Source organism: Malus sylvestris, chromosome 1 (assembly GCF_916048215.2).
Source record: "Malus sylvestris chromosome 1, drMalSylv7.2, whole genome shotgun sequence".
Lineage (NCBI taxonomy): Eukaryota > Viridiplantae > Streptophyta > Magnoliopsida > Rosales > Rosaceae > Malus > Malus sylvestris.
In genome coordinates, this window is record NC_062260.1 from 8,292,808 (window position 1) to 8,305,852 (window position 13,045).

The window sequence follows — 13,045 nt, forward strand, 5'->3', positions numbered from 1 at the left end:
TGTATTTTGGAGGAATATAGTGTTAGAACTTTTGGTTCTTACTAATTTTTTGTTTTGATCTTCAGGCCAAAATGATAAACACTCGAAACTTCAAGCTCAAGCTTTACATGATTAATAAGAAAGGTGATTGTACCGCACCACTCTCATTGAAACAATATAGTATAAAATGGGCAATTCCGCACCACTCAAGTAGCAGAAAAATTTAAATATGCATAGCAGTGTAGATGATTAAACTACACCACCTAAAATTGCAGTAAAATTAAATATGTAGTTCAAGATGGGCGATGATACCGCACCATCTTCAATCACAGTAAAATTAACATAAATGAACACTGAGTTAGTAATCAAAAGCTACACCAAACAAGAAATCAAAGATATAAGTAATTGTTATATTGAAACTAGAAGCAGGCATGGTGCTAGCAGTTCTTCGCGAGGGTACATCTAGCAGGTGAGGCAGAGGAGAAAGAATAATAGTAAAATCCTTGGAGGAAGCATTTTTCAGCAAATGGAGATGAGAACTATTTAGGGTTAGAGAGTCGTGCTGATAACGTGTTATAAATAGGTAAAAGTTAGAGAGATATCTTTGCTAAGGACAAGGACAAAGCAGGTGCAAAATATACAACTATAACACAAAAGGATTGCAAGTAAAAAGAGGAAGGGAGGGATATTGATATTATTGCTTTCAGTTCTTTTCTCTTTCAGTTGCTGTCTTGATCACCCGCATAGTTGCTATCTTGATCACCCGCAGAGTGATCTATTTATAGAGCAACATCCGTAGGTTTATAGAGAATGAAAATCACCCGTGATAAATCAAATAATCATCCGTGATAAACCACTTTTGAAAAAGCATAACACAACAAACTATTCCCTACTATTCACTACTATTCCCATGTGGGCATTCAATCATTCTCATAATTTTTACAACATTTATTATTTTTTAAGATATATTATTATTTTTGTTTTTTGTTTTTTCAAATAAAAAGTCAAAAAAATGAATTGCCACACTCGTACACGTATAACAAGAGACTAGTTATAACTTATATTATAAACGGGCGGGGTTCGGGAGGCCATGCTTTCTAACTTTTAAACCTGCCCCGCCCCATAATTACATCTGGCCCTACCCCGCCCCATTTCTTCTCTAGTAATTTTCTTATCTAATCTAAACCATGGAGTGAGTAGAGTGCCTGAGCCGTGTGGTGGCTGGAATCAGTGGAATCGATGGATGGGTTAGAGAATAGAGATGGGGTGGTTGGAATCGGTGGAAGTGGATTCATCTTGAATCTCTATTGGTATTGGGTGAACATGTATGCATTTTAGGTTCTTAATATTGTGAGATTCATCCTGCCTCAGTAATTATTCCTTGAGATATGGAATTTTGGAGGTTAATTTCTTTTTAATTTATTACTTCATTATTAATGACGTCCATGCAGTTGGCTATCTTGAATGGCATTACCGTGGGTTCAATGGCATTCCTCTCTGGTGGTGAGGGACCAAAAGGTTAATTACGCTATCTGGAGCAGCGAGTATATTACGATTCTACATAAAAGTCACTCGATGTACATAAACACGACCTTAGCATCGTACGACGATTTGATTAGGTAGTAATCATTGTAAATACTATACTGGTTCACAATGTGTTTCTTATACGCAAAACAAATACCAACTAAGACGGTCTTTTAGACGTGTAAGAATAGAAACCAATACCAACCAAGACCTGGACAAATTAACTACAGCTAAGACCTGAACCCGTAAGTTTTGAAATTGAGTTGAATTCAAACAACCGCGGCAGTTTTCTCCACAATCCCTTCTCGTACTTTTTTAGAGCCACTAAGAACATTTCCATTTTCTGCATCCCCTGCTTCCTCGTATGCAGCTGTATGAATACCAAGTGCAGCACGGCCAGATGGATCAGGATTTTTTGACCATTCTGCATCCCATTCCACAGCTTTTGCTGTACTGCACGCCACACTTGGACCACCCGGAACTGTCGATCTGGCAGCATTCTGTTCAGAAATGGCAAATAGTCAATTCCATCAACCATTATCCATTTTTCATCAAGGTGCACGATTAAAGATGAGAGCAAAGAAATGGCATGCCCGTCGTACTCTCATTAGATACTATTGGCATGTTTAGTTCTAGAATAAGCGTGCAGAGAAATCTTTCACCAACTCCATCATGATACAACAACAAAGCCTTTTCACCAACTAAATCATGATAAACAAAAAAACAAAAAAAAAAAAAATGAAGCAAGATATAATGATAAAGCAAGTGAATAAATCTATTTCATGTAGCCAAGCCTACTTGGCTATTCTTAGAATTTGTATCTCACCTTTGGAAAGAATTTCTCAAATATTGTCCGGTAATAGTATGCTTCTTTTGTCGTAGGAGTGTTTTCAGGGTAAACGAAGCTAGCATTGCTCAGCATTGAATCTGTTACCTGTCCAGTTACAAGAAACAAAAGACGATTAATTAATTATATGCAGATAAAGAAGCATCTCTAATGTTTTCTGACTCTGGTTTGGAACAAAGTACAGACAGAACTCTAAATTGAACTGCAATGACATGTTCTGTCGTTAAACTCTCGATTTGGAGCACAAATTCAGAAAGGACATGCCTAATCAACAGTCCAAATTAATAACCTGGCAAGTGGCAGAAAACACAGACGACAACGGATTTCCGTTCAAAAAGATAACTCTAACTTAAGGTGATGCTTACTTGACTGTTTGCATGATCTTTCAAGCCGTCAATCCAACTGTAGCCAACACCATCACTGAACTGTTCCTTCTGCCGGTACAATATGTGCTATAACAAAAAACACAAGGTACAAACAAGTTAGCTATATATTGCATAAATAGGGCACCACCACACTGCGGAGTGTGAGTGGCTGGTCAACCAACCATGCATTGCTGAGAGGCCGCCTCTCACCATCCATACTTGAAAATTTTGTGTATATATATTGCATATTGAACATTTTGTATCATGCAGAACACGATTACTGACACAAACGCCAAAAGTTACAGACCTTTGGCAAATATGGCTTCTGATCATCGTCAAATGCATTGCGTAAGAGCCACTTCTCAATTCTCCCAGGCCTGATCTGCAATTAAATGTGCAAATATTTAGCTGTAGGAAGCCAATGATAACTTTTAGTTTGATTTTGTAAGGGGAAAGAAAAAATAATAATCAATATAATCCCAAAAATTTCGAAAGTGCAACTATAGGAACATAAATCTAAAAGAGTGACCAGAGACCACCAAAACTCTCTGTTACATACAATGAAACAAACCAATATGACAGGTTTTGCGCCTAGGAATGAATAAAATGGGTGTAAAATTAAAGAATACAATGAGACTGAGGCAATCTGTAACTTTGTTTTATGGATGGAAGCCGCTATGCCAAATAATAGTAGTTGACTTGGTATATGATACACGAGCTGCTACATAAAAACTTGGAAAATACAGGGAAACACCAGCGATATATGTGCTATACCATTTTCCATTCTGGATCAATGTTCATGGCAATATTGATGAACTCTTTATCTAAAAAGGGCACACGGGCCTCAACACCCCAAGCTGAAGTTGATTTATTGGCCCTCAGACAGTCATACAGATGAAGAGCTTTAATCTGTCCATTAGTTACAACAGTTCAAGAAGGGGAAAAAACATGTCAAAATGGCCATTAAATAAGTAGGAAATTTTTTTTCACAAATGTTGAAAGTACATAACCATTTGCGACAAATGAAACAGAAAAGAAACAACTAGGGGTAGAGATGGTTTCATGGGGTACCTTCTGACATGTTTCTTGGTGAAACTCCTCCTTGTTTGGTGCCTTATGGAAATACAAGTAACCTCCAAAAATTTCATCTGAACCTTCCCCAGAAAGAACCATCTTTACTCCCAAAGATTTAATTTTTCGAGACATAAGAAACATGGGAGTGCTAGCTCTGATAGTTGTTACATCAAATGTTTCAGTATGGTAAATAACTTCCTCAAGTGCATCTATGCCTTCCTGAAACATCAAAGTAAAAAGATGAATTATTTGTTTGGATCTTAGGAATGTAGATCCGTATTTTTGTCCTCAGATTACGGATGCAGGACAAAGTTAATGTAGAAAATAGAAAAAAGTATAGAAATGAATACAAGAAGAGAAAGACAAAGACAGAAAATTTTATGGAGAAACAAATCGGTATAAACACAATATTGTAATTTTAATCAATATACCAATAATGTGAAGGCTATTATAAGCAATTCAAAATCATTAAATACAAAGGATAACAAATTTTTGGAATCGCAAATTAACCTTAAAATTCAATCCCTAAACAGATAAACTCATTCCAAAATTTCAGACATAAACTTAAGCCTGAGTAGAAATGTTCATCTTGCATCCTTCATCAATTACCTGGACAGTAAAGTGAAACTCATGATGACGAGTCCCAAGATACTCTGCAACTTCTCTCGCTGCCTTCAAATCTGGTGATTTCTGAAGATTGAAAATGTAGCATTTAAATGTAGAGAAAAATCATCACTAGATAAAGCCTCGTAAAAGATTGATTGCACTAAAGTGTCTAAATCTCTCAGGTGCCAGAATTTACATGGGAAAGACGATTGAGCATCTACCACAAGGACCTTTTATTTCTTTGAACTTGCCACTTTAATGAACCATACAAGCATAAAGATATCATAAACGTCTTAACGGCTCAACTGCTCATTATAGACATAAATGTGTACAACTTTTTATCAGTGAGATTTTATGTCATTAGGCATAAGAAACGGACTAAGCCCACCCTTTTCTGATTTTTTTTACTACAAAGTGTAATACATACTTATTTCAAACTGGAAATCAGGTTCTGTACAAGTTTTTAAAAGGATAAAAAAACAGATCGGCAGCATGAAGATATAACATTATCTAAATGGACATCTTTTGTACGCAAAGTGAACAGATGTGGTACTCCAATTGACCAAGCCACGCTGTCAAGGGAACTGGGAAAAAAGGGGAAGGGGTGGGGACCTTTAGAGGGCATCACATTTAGCTATCTAAACAAGATAGCACTACACTGAGTAAGCACCAATTTTGACAATCTAAAAAGATTACCTCCAAGCCAATGCAAAAAGTGTGTAACTGTGATCCCCACTGACATGCAGCTTCTGAATCAGCCAAATAGCGACAAGCCACAGCAGCAACAAGTGATGAGTCCAGTCCTCCAGACAAAAGAACACCGAATGGTACGTCTGTCATAAGTCTCTTCACCACAGCCTACAAGATTTCAGTACCGAAGTAGAAGATAAATGAGAAATTATATACAATAAACATGGTATAAGAGTGAGATGCGCAGGACAATTTGACCTACTACCTGGTTTTAAATAGATTTAAATTCATCTGTACAAACCACTTATCTGAAGACCATTCCTAGCCTTGAGTTAAAATGAACTAATACACTCATATTATGACATGAGGCCCCACTAGGGAGAAGGGATAACACAAAAATGATACACTTTTTTTTTTTCGATCCATCTTAACACACCCAGCATAGCATAACCAAATGCACGAACAAGGTTATGAGTAAATGAAAGAAATAATTTATATGATAGGTATATTTGTTCAAGTAACATGCTTCTCAAAACAAAACAAAAACAAAAAAGGCAAAAATGGACTTTGATTCTTTACAAATATTGCCACTAACTCATAAACCATAATGAAGAAAACAGAAATGTAAAGTTCTTCATTGCATACCTTCTCAAAAGCCTTACGTAAAACTATGGGATCATAAGAAGCCGATGGTGTCTGTTCCAAAAACCAGGGTGGATTGTACCACCTTCTAAGTTCTCCTGCAAACATAAAATGGATTAATAAAATTAGTAGTGCATACAAAATCTAAAAGGCCCACAACTTGAGAATTATACATGCATATTTTGTTTTGGTCAACATTTTGCATGCATGTTATACAAATCTAAAAAGACAACACTCGGTACACAAGTACTTAACCTTTTTAAGGTAATAAGATAAAAAAACATGTCCTACCCCTCCAAGTATGTGCAAAATGTCTTAGTTTCCTTAAGTAAATAGAATCATTTCTTCTACCTTTTTCTTAAATAGAACAAGGACATTATAAAAGGGCTGTATGCAGATCTCATATGATTCACCAATAAAAGTCATTGCTACTAACAAGAGCTCGGCATATACATACCTTGCTTGCTAGAGTAAATATGCCCAGGAGGAAAAGATATGAATCTTTCGCAATCATCACTTAAAGCTTTCATTTCTGAAGCAAACCAAATTGATCCTGCGAAAAGATATATACTCCTTAAATGTGCGTCTGAGAGGTAATCAAAGCTTAAAAATGATAATGATAATCAAGCAACAGTCTAGGAAATAATATGTAATTTTCTGTTTTGGTCAGAAGAGTTTAAGAAAGGCTTATTTTTAGTTACACCCCCTGAACCTCGATTTTAAACTCACTTTGCTCCATGTAACTCAAAAGTGTCCACTTTACTCCCTGAAACTCAAAGTTCGCTCCGCTTTGCCCCTCAGAACTCAATTTTATTATCTTAGGGTTGATTTGGGTGCGCTAGGCTAATGATTTTATTTTTTATTTTTTTCATCTGTTCAATTTCTTCTAAACTTATATTCTCTGATTGTTGAATGTTAACGCATAATGAGATTTATAATAAAATTTATTGAACATGTGGCATAGTCTTATTGGGCGTTGGGTCCCACATATGTTTAGGAGGCGACCTATGAGTTTCAGGGAGAAGAGAGAGTCCACAAGTCAAAGTGGAGTGAATTTCGAGTTTCAAGGAGTAAAGTGGTGACTTTTGAGTTACATGGGGCAAAGTGAGATCAAAATGGAGTTACAGGAGAGTGAATAATAAGCCTTAGAAACTGACACAGTACATACCATCAAGACCCCAGCCCATGTAAAGTGGGGTGATACCAATTGCATCTCGAGCTGCGATAAAACTTTGGTCTCTCGTGTCAAGGAGGACAAAGGAAAACATGCCGTCCAACATGTCTACAAACTCTTCTCCGTGTTCTTCATACTGCCAAAGATAAACGTTAGTAGTTAAATATGAAAACAATTTACATAAATTAATGCAAGAGGGAACCATTTTTGCTATTCCAATTTAAATAAAGTAATTTAATTACCAGATTCATAGCAATGCTCATTTACTTACAAGATGTGCAATCACTTCACAGTCACTGCCGGTTCGGAACTGATGCGACTTCAGATTTTCTCTCAATTGCTTATGGTTATATATCTCACCATTAACCTAAACGCACAGCTCCAACAATCAATCCAACATAAAAAATCAAAATAAAAACTACAAAAAATCTGAGATGGATAATGTTGCAGCCACTTCAAGATCAATCGAAGTTCGAAATCACAGGGTTGTGACTAGAACATGCAATGCTTACAAATTACCAACAACACAACGCTAGAGAGAGAGAAAGAGTACAGTGACAACAACGGTCTTGTCTTCGTTGTAAAGAGGCTGATCTCCAGAAGCAGGGTCGACAATCGCCAACCGTTGATGAGCAAGATAACAATTTCCATGGCAGTGCAATCCACTCCAATCAGGACCTCGATGCTTCAACCTACAATACATTCATCCGCACCCAAACATTTCTCCATCTCTCATCCATCCAGGCGAAATCAAACAAAATTCAGGGGAAAAAAAAGAAGAAACAAGAAATGGAAATGCGTACCTGCGCGAGAGTTCGATGATGCGGGAGCGCTTGGCCTGGGAGTTGTCGATGCAGCCGAACACTGCCAGAATCCCACACATGGTGGCGGCGGCGAGGCGAAGCGCAGCGGAGGGAGCGGAACGGTGAAGGAAAATGGCAGAGTGTGAAAGTTGTGGCTGCGGAATCAGAGGAATCGGGTGCTTTTATAATCTGTTGGCGCTTTGATCGCGGCCGTAGATTTTGACGAGCTGACTACTGTGTGATGAGATTCCACATTTAAATTTAGGGTTTTAATTGACACTTCATACTACTGTGCTGTCTGAGATTCTAGATTCTGGTTTGGGCTAGGCGAATCTATTTTCGTTTAAACACGTCGTTACTAGTGTTTTGACGGCCGCCTTCCAATTTTGTTTTCATTTGAGAGAGATATTAAAGTAGACTTTAGCAGGATGTATTCAATTAGGATTTTAAAAGATTTTAATTCTTTTAATGAATCTAAGCGTATTCAATCGGAATTTTAAGTGATTCTCTAAAATCTAATATGTATTCAATCAAGATTTTAAGATAATTTATTAAAATCTTTAGAAATATAGATGTGTTCAATTAGAATTTTAAATAAGTTTATAACATTCCAGGTGTATTTAATTAGAATTTGATTTTAAAGAATTTAAAAAAGTTGAGGAATTAGAGGGTATTGAAGAGATTTTGTAGTGTATTTTAAGCATCCACAAATCTCACCTCTCCCTATGAATTAAAATTTTACATGGAATTTCTACAAATAAATTAGACTCCATAAAAATCCATGGATTTATAAATCCATTGAAATCTCTCACATTCTCAATTGAATACACCCTCCTAAATCATTTGATAGCTTGGAAAGGCATTCTGAGTGCCACAGATGTGTTAAAGAGTAATTTGAGATGGTACGTGGGTGATTATGTAAAAGCTTCATAATACTAGGGTTTTCAGCCCAGTTGCATACCCATATAATGATGGGTTGCTATATATTTATGCACATCAATTTCAGATTACAAATAGGGTTTTGAATACCCTATTTACACGGAGATCTTTGAATTCAAAATACAAAATCACAACAAACTTATCTTTGAACTATTCAAACTAAAACCTGACCTAGCAATCTTATCCTATAAAGATTTTGTTTCGGAGCTGAGTTTCTGATAAGATTGACTTAGTCTAACATCCCCCCGCAAGCTGACAGGTCGAGCAACCACTGGAAGCTTGGAAACTAACCATTTGAACCGCAAAGAAGATAGACCCTTTGTGAACAAATCAGCAATCTGGTCTTGGGAACAAATAAAATGAACCAAAAGATGTTCGTGTACCACCTTTTCTCATACATAATGGGAGTCCACTTCCCGTGCGTGGAACATAGGATTGGAAGTCAAAGCAATCGATGAAACATTATCACACCATATCTGCGGCCGAAGAAGATAAATATGAAGATCTCAAAACAAGCTGCCTAACCATGATAATTCAGCTGCAGTATAAGCAAGTTGCCTATACTCGGCCTCTGTACTTGATCTTGAAACAGTCTTTTGTTTATTTGAACTCCACGAAATTAAATTTGTTCCCAAATAGATACAAAAACCACCAGTTGAATGACGAGTATCCTGATTTCCTACATAATCAGCATCAGAGAAAGCATTTAATCAAACATCTCCAGGTTTATAGACAAAACCATGATCATACGTGGCCTTTAAATAACGCAAGATCCTCTTAACCGCCATCCAATGTGTAGTCCGAGGTATATGCATAAACTGGCAAACCTGGTTCACAACATAAGAAAGGTCGGGCCTGGTGATGGTCAAGTATTGCAACGCTCCAACAACCGTTCAATATTGTTCTGGATTTGAATAAAGTTCACCATCATACTGAGTTAGCTTATGTCCCGTAGGCACAAGAGTGGAAATAGGTTTTACATCAGTAAACTTTGTGCATTCCAGCAGATCCAACGCATACTTGGACTGTGTAAGATGCATATTCTACCTAGAATAAGTGACCTCGACACCCAAGAAATAACTTAAAGGTCCTAAGTCCTTCATAGAAAACAAAGTGTCGAGCTTCGTGATCAACCATTGCATTTGTTTATCATTATTACCGGTAAGAAGAATATCATCCACATAGATAAGTAAGATCAAGTAAACTCCTCGTTGATTAAACACGAACAATGAATAATCACATAACGATTCTTCAAACCTAAGTTGAAGGAGAAAATCCAAGAATCTTCGAAACCAGGCTCTGGGAGCCTGTTTTAAACCATACAAACTTCGTTGCAATTTACACACATAATTGGGATACTGTTGATCAAGAAATCCTGGCAGCTGTTTCATGTACATATGCTCATCCAAATAGCCATGCAAGAACACATTCTGTACATCTAACTGTCGCACACTCTACTTCTTGGATACGGCAAAACTCAAAACAAGTCAAATAGTGCTATGTTTCACAACTAGACTAAACGTTTCATTATAATCCACTCTGGATTGCTGATGATAACCATTAGCCACAAGTCGAGCCTTGTGACATTCGAGAGAACCATCTACATGTCTCTTGATTTTAAACACCCATTTGTTTGGCAACAGGTTCATTCTAGGATGATAAAGGATAAGAGTCCACGTTCCACACCTTTGTAAAGCACTGAACGCTTGTGCCATTGCTGCCCTCCATTCAGGATATTTAATAGCCTAACTAAAATAAGAAGGCTTAACAAATTTAGAGTCAGTTATTACATGCAAAACATACTTTGATTTGATTTTTGAATCCCAGATTTTGACCTAGTTGTCATTGAGTGTGGGAGAGTAGTCTCTCGTGTGGAAGATGACATGGTAGATAATGTTGATGGATTAGAAAGACTTTGAGAACGTTGCACGGATGGAATGTGAACCAAGTCTTGCTCATTGGTGGGACCTAATGTGGAACTAGGTTGAGGAGTCATGTTTAAACTAAGGTTAAAAGTTGTACGTGAATAAGGATTAAGTTCTAAATTCAAAACAGTTTCTAGATGAGCAAAAATTGGCATGATATGCGGCTGGACATTAGAAACCAAGGTTGACTCAGGCTGTTGGTTTACGCTAAGGTGAGACACGACAACATTTGGTGAAGATATGATAGGTTCCAAGGTTGGTGAGGATGTTGTGCTTTAAATCAAGTTAGGGGTTAAGAGAGTACCTGTGGTAGTGACGTTTTCCTTGGGAGATGCAAGTTCCTTGAAAGGAAAGGAATCCTCATCGAATAAGACATGGCGAGACAAATAAATTCGTCTCATGGGTAAGTCCAAGCACTTGTATCCTTCATGATTCAGCGAGTATCCTAAGAAAACACATGGTTTGGACTTGGGTTGGAGTTTATGCCGTGTATAAGGTGTCAACAATGGAAAACATTTTGAACCAAACACTTTAAGTACCTCATATTTTGGATTTTTCTAAAACATTTTTTCATATGGAGACACATTAGATAAAACCTTTGTTGGAAGCCGATTTATAATATAAATGCCTATTGAACATGCATCGAACCAAAATTTTTTAGGCATACGAGCATGAGAAAGCATTATAACACTTGTTTCAACTATATGATGATGCTTTCGTTTGGCAATTCCATTTTGTTCAAGATGTTTTGGGCACGAAAAACGTTGAGAAATCCCATGTTTAGCAAGAAAAGTTTTGAAATCTCGACTCATGTATTCACCACCTTCATCACGTTGAAGAGCTTTAATAGGTTTGTTAAACATTTTTTCAACATGTGTTTTAAACGTTACAAAAATGCCAAACACTTCAAATTTATTTTTCATGGGAAAGATCCAGGAATATCGTGAGTAGTCATCCACAAACAACACATAATAACGAAAACCTTCATTAGAAAAAATAGGTGAACTCCAAACATCAGAGTGCAAAAGTTCCAATGGACAATGAGACACGGACACTGACTTGCTAAACGGTAGTTTAGTGCTTTTGCCCAATGGACAAGAATCACAAAACGTTACATTACTAGTACCAAGTGATGGTACTTTGTTATTTGCAATAAAAAAATGAATAATTGACGAAGCAGGATGACCAAGACGTAAATGCCACTTTTGAGGCGAGACTCTAACACCAACACACACTGAAATAGGATAGTTGGACAATCCACCGCCACCAGGAAACGGGTACAATCCGTTCTCACATCTCCCTCGGAAAAGCGTCTTCCGGATTTTGAGGTCCTTAACAAGAAAAAAATGAGGAAAAATTAGTATGTAGCAATGGTTGTCTAGGGTGAATTTATGTGCTGATATGATATTTGTGGATGCGGATGGACAATGTAAAATGTCATGGAGGTTAAATGAGCAAGACTTAGTTGAAATTTGATTTGAACCAGAATGTGCGATGGAAAGTCCAAAGTCATTACCTACTCCACCAATATTTTCATTACCATCGTACTCTTTTGGATTGACAAGATTCTGGAGATCGGGGGTGACATGAGCATTGGCACCCGTGTCAAGAAGCCAATTTCCATTATTGGATGTCATTTGAGAAAATGCCATGGTAGCAAGATTGGTTAGGATGCATCCTTCATAAGCTGTATTTATCCGCTTGTAACAATCAACAGTAGGATGGCCAGGTTTGCCACAAATTTGGCATTTGATTCGTTCTCCAGTGGGATTGCACTAGTCACCACTACCGGCAGACGCACCACCACGTTGATTGTTGTTGTTGCGAGGGATAAAACCTCATTGATTGCCATTGTTGATGGCACCACCACGATTGAACGGAGAGCCTCCACATCCATTTCCACGAGAGCGACCACCATGGCCTCGTGAAGCTACAAAAGCATTAATCGGAGCAGATTTAACAAGCACAGCTTACTCCATCATCATTCTCTCCGTTGTCAACAGAATAGCTTCAAGTGTGGGATAAGTGATTGGAGTATCACGTGCGTGCTGCATTCACAGTCATCTCGAACGTATGACCAAGATTATTCAAAATAATTTGAACCAGTTCATCATCACTTACTGGTTGTCCAGCCAGAACAAGGTTGTCGGCGATCGCATTCATACGATCTAAGTAGTTAGCTATAGAGAGATCACCCTTCTTCGTCTACAGCAGTTCAGTACGCAGAAACAATATACGATTCTGGGAAGTTGACGCATACCTCTACTCAAGTGCTTCCCAGGTTGCACGACAGCTGCGTTTGCTTGCTACTGTTGACAAAACAGAAGCAGTGAAGGAGCCGTTGATCCAATTGAGGATCATCTGATCATGTTGAATCTAAGTTGTGTATGCTGGGTTAAGTGCAGTGCTACTAGCCAAGTACTTAGGAGGACAAACAATGGAGCCATCAACGTAACCCATCAGGTCACGTATCATGC

General features: G+C 37.6%; 4 protein-coding genes across 5 annotated transcripts in view; 1 reads left to right on the plus strand and 3 right to left on the minus strand.

Moving 5' to 3' along the window:
- The window catches only part of LOC126584252 (uncharacterized), a 74,411-nt gene that overhangs the window by 34,944 nt on the left and 26,422 nt on the right, over positions 1 to 13,045 (minus strand). The window lies entirely within an intron of this gene.
- LOC126585385 (uncharacterized) overlaps positions 1 to 13,045 on the plus strand; it is a 74,223-nt gene that overhangs the window by 33,681 nt on the left and 27,497 nt on the right. The window lies entirely within an intron of this gene.
- On the minus strand, positions 1,558 to 7,908 carry LOC126583466 (asparagine synthetase [glutamine-hydrolyzing] 2). Its single transcript, XM_050247859.1, has 14 exons — positions 7,705 to 7,908; positions 7,455 to 7,593; positions 7,173 to 7,268; positions 6,896 to 7,037; positions 6,185 to 6,280; positions 5,731 to 5,825; positions 5,092 to 5,253; positions 4,399 to 4,479; positions 3,787 to 4,008; positions 3,490 to 3,624; positions 3,023 to 3,097; positions 2,716 to 2,802; positions 2,330 to 2,437; positions 1,558 to 2,003 (listed from the first exon to the last, which is right to left on the minus strand). Exons 1-14 carry the CDS (start codon positions 7,782 to 7,784, stop codon positions 1,773 to 1,775), a joined length of 1,749 nt encoding a protein of 582 aa, XP_050103816.1. The 5' UTR covers positions 7,785 to 7,908; the 3' UTR covers positions 1,558 to 1,772.
- The window catches only part of LOC126607280 (uncharacterized), a 32,608-nt gene continuing 31,824 nt past the window's right edge, over positions 12,262 to 13,045 (minus strand). Inside the window, exons 5-6 of the mRNA XM_050274855.1 lie at positions 12,690 to 12,773; positions 12,262 to 12,498 (exon numbers count right to left, since the gene is read on the minus strand). Coding sequence (XP_050130812.1) covers positions 12,262 to 12,498; positions 12,690 to 12,773 — 321 coding nt within the window. The remainder of the gene's footprint in view (positions 12,499 to 12,689; positions 12,774 to 13,045) is intronic.

What these genes read in the sequence shown, in the direction of transcription:
- LOC126583466 (XM_050247859.1), bottom strand. Translation starts at nt 7,784, where the DNA reads ATGTGTGGGATTCTGGCAGTGTTCGGCTGCATCGACAACTCCCAGGCC. An exon ending in TATTTACTCTAGCAAGCAAG is followed by an intron (nt 5,826 to 6,184) that starts GTATGTATATGC and finishes TTATGTTTGCAG; the next exon opens with GAGAACTTAGAAGGTGGTAC. An exon ending in AGAAGCCATATTTGCCAAAG is followed by an intron (nt 2,803 to 3,022) that starts GTCTGTAACTTT and finishes TTTTTGTTATAG; the next exon opens with CACATATTGTACCGGCAGAA.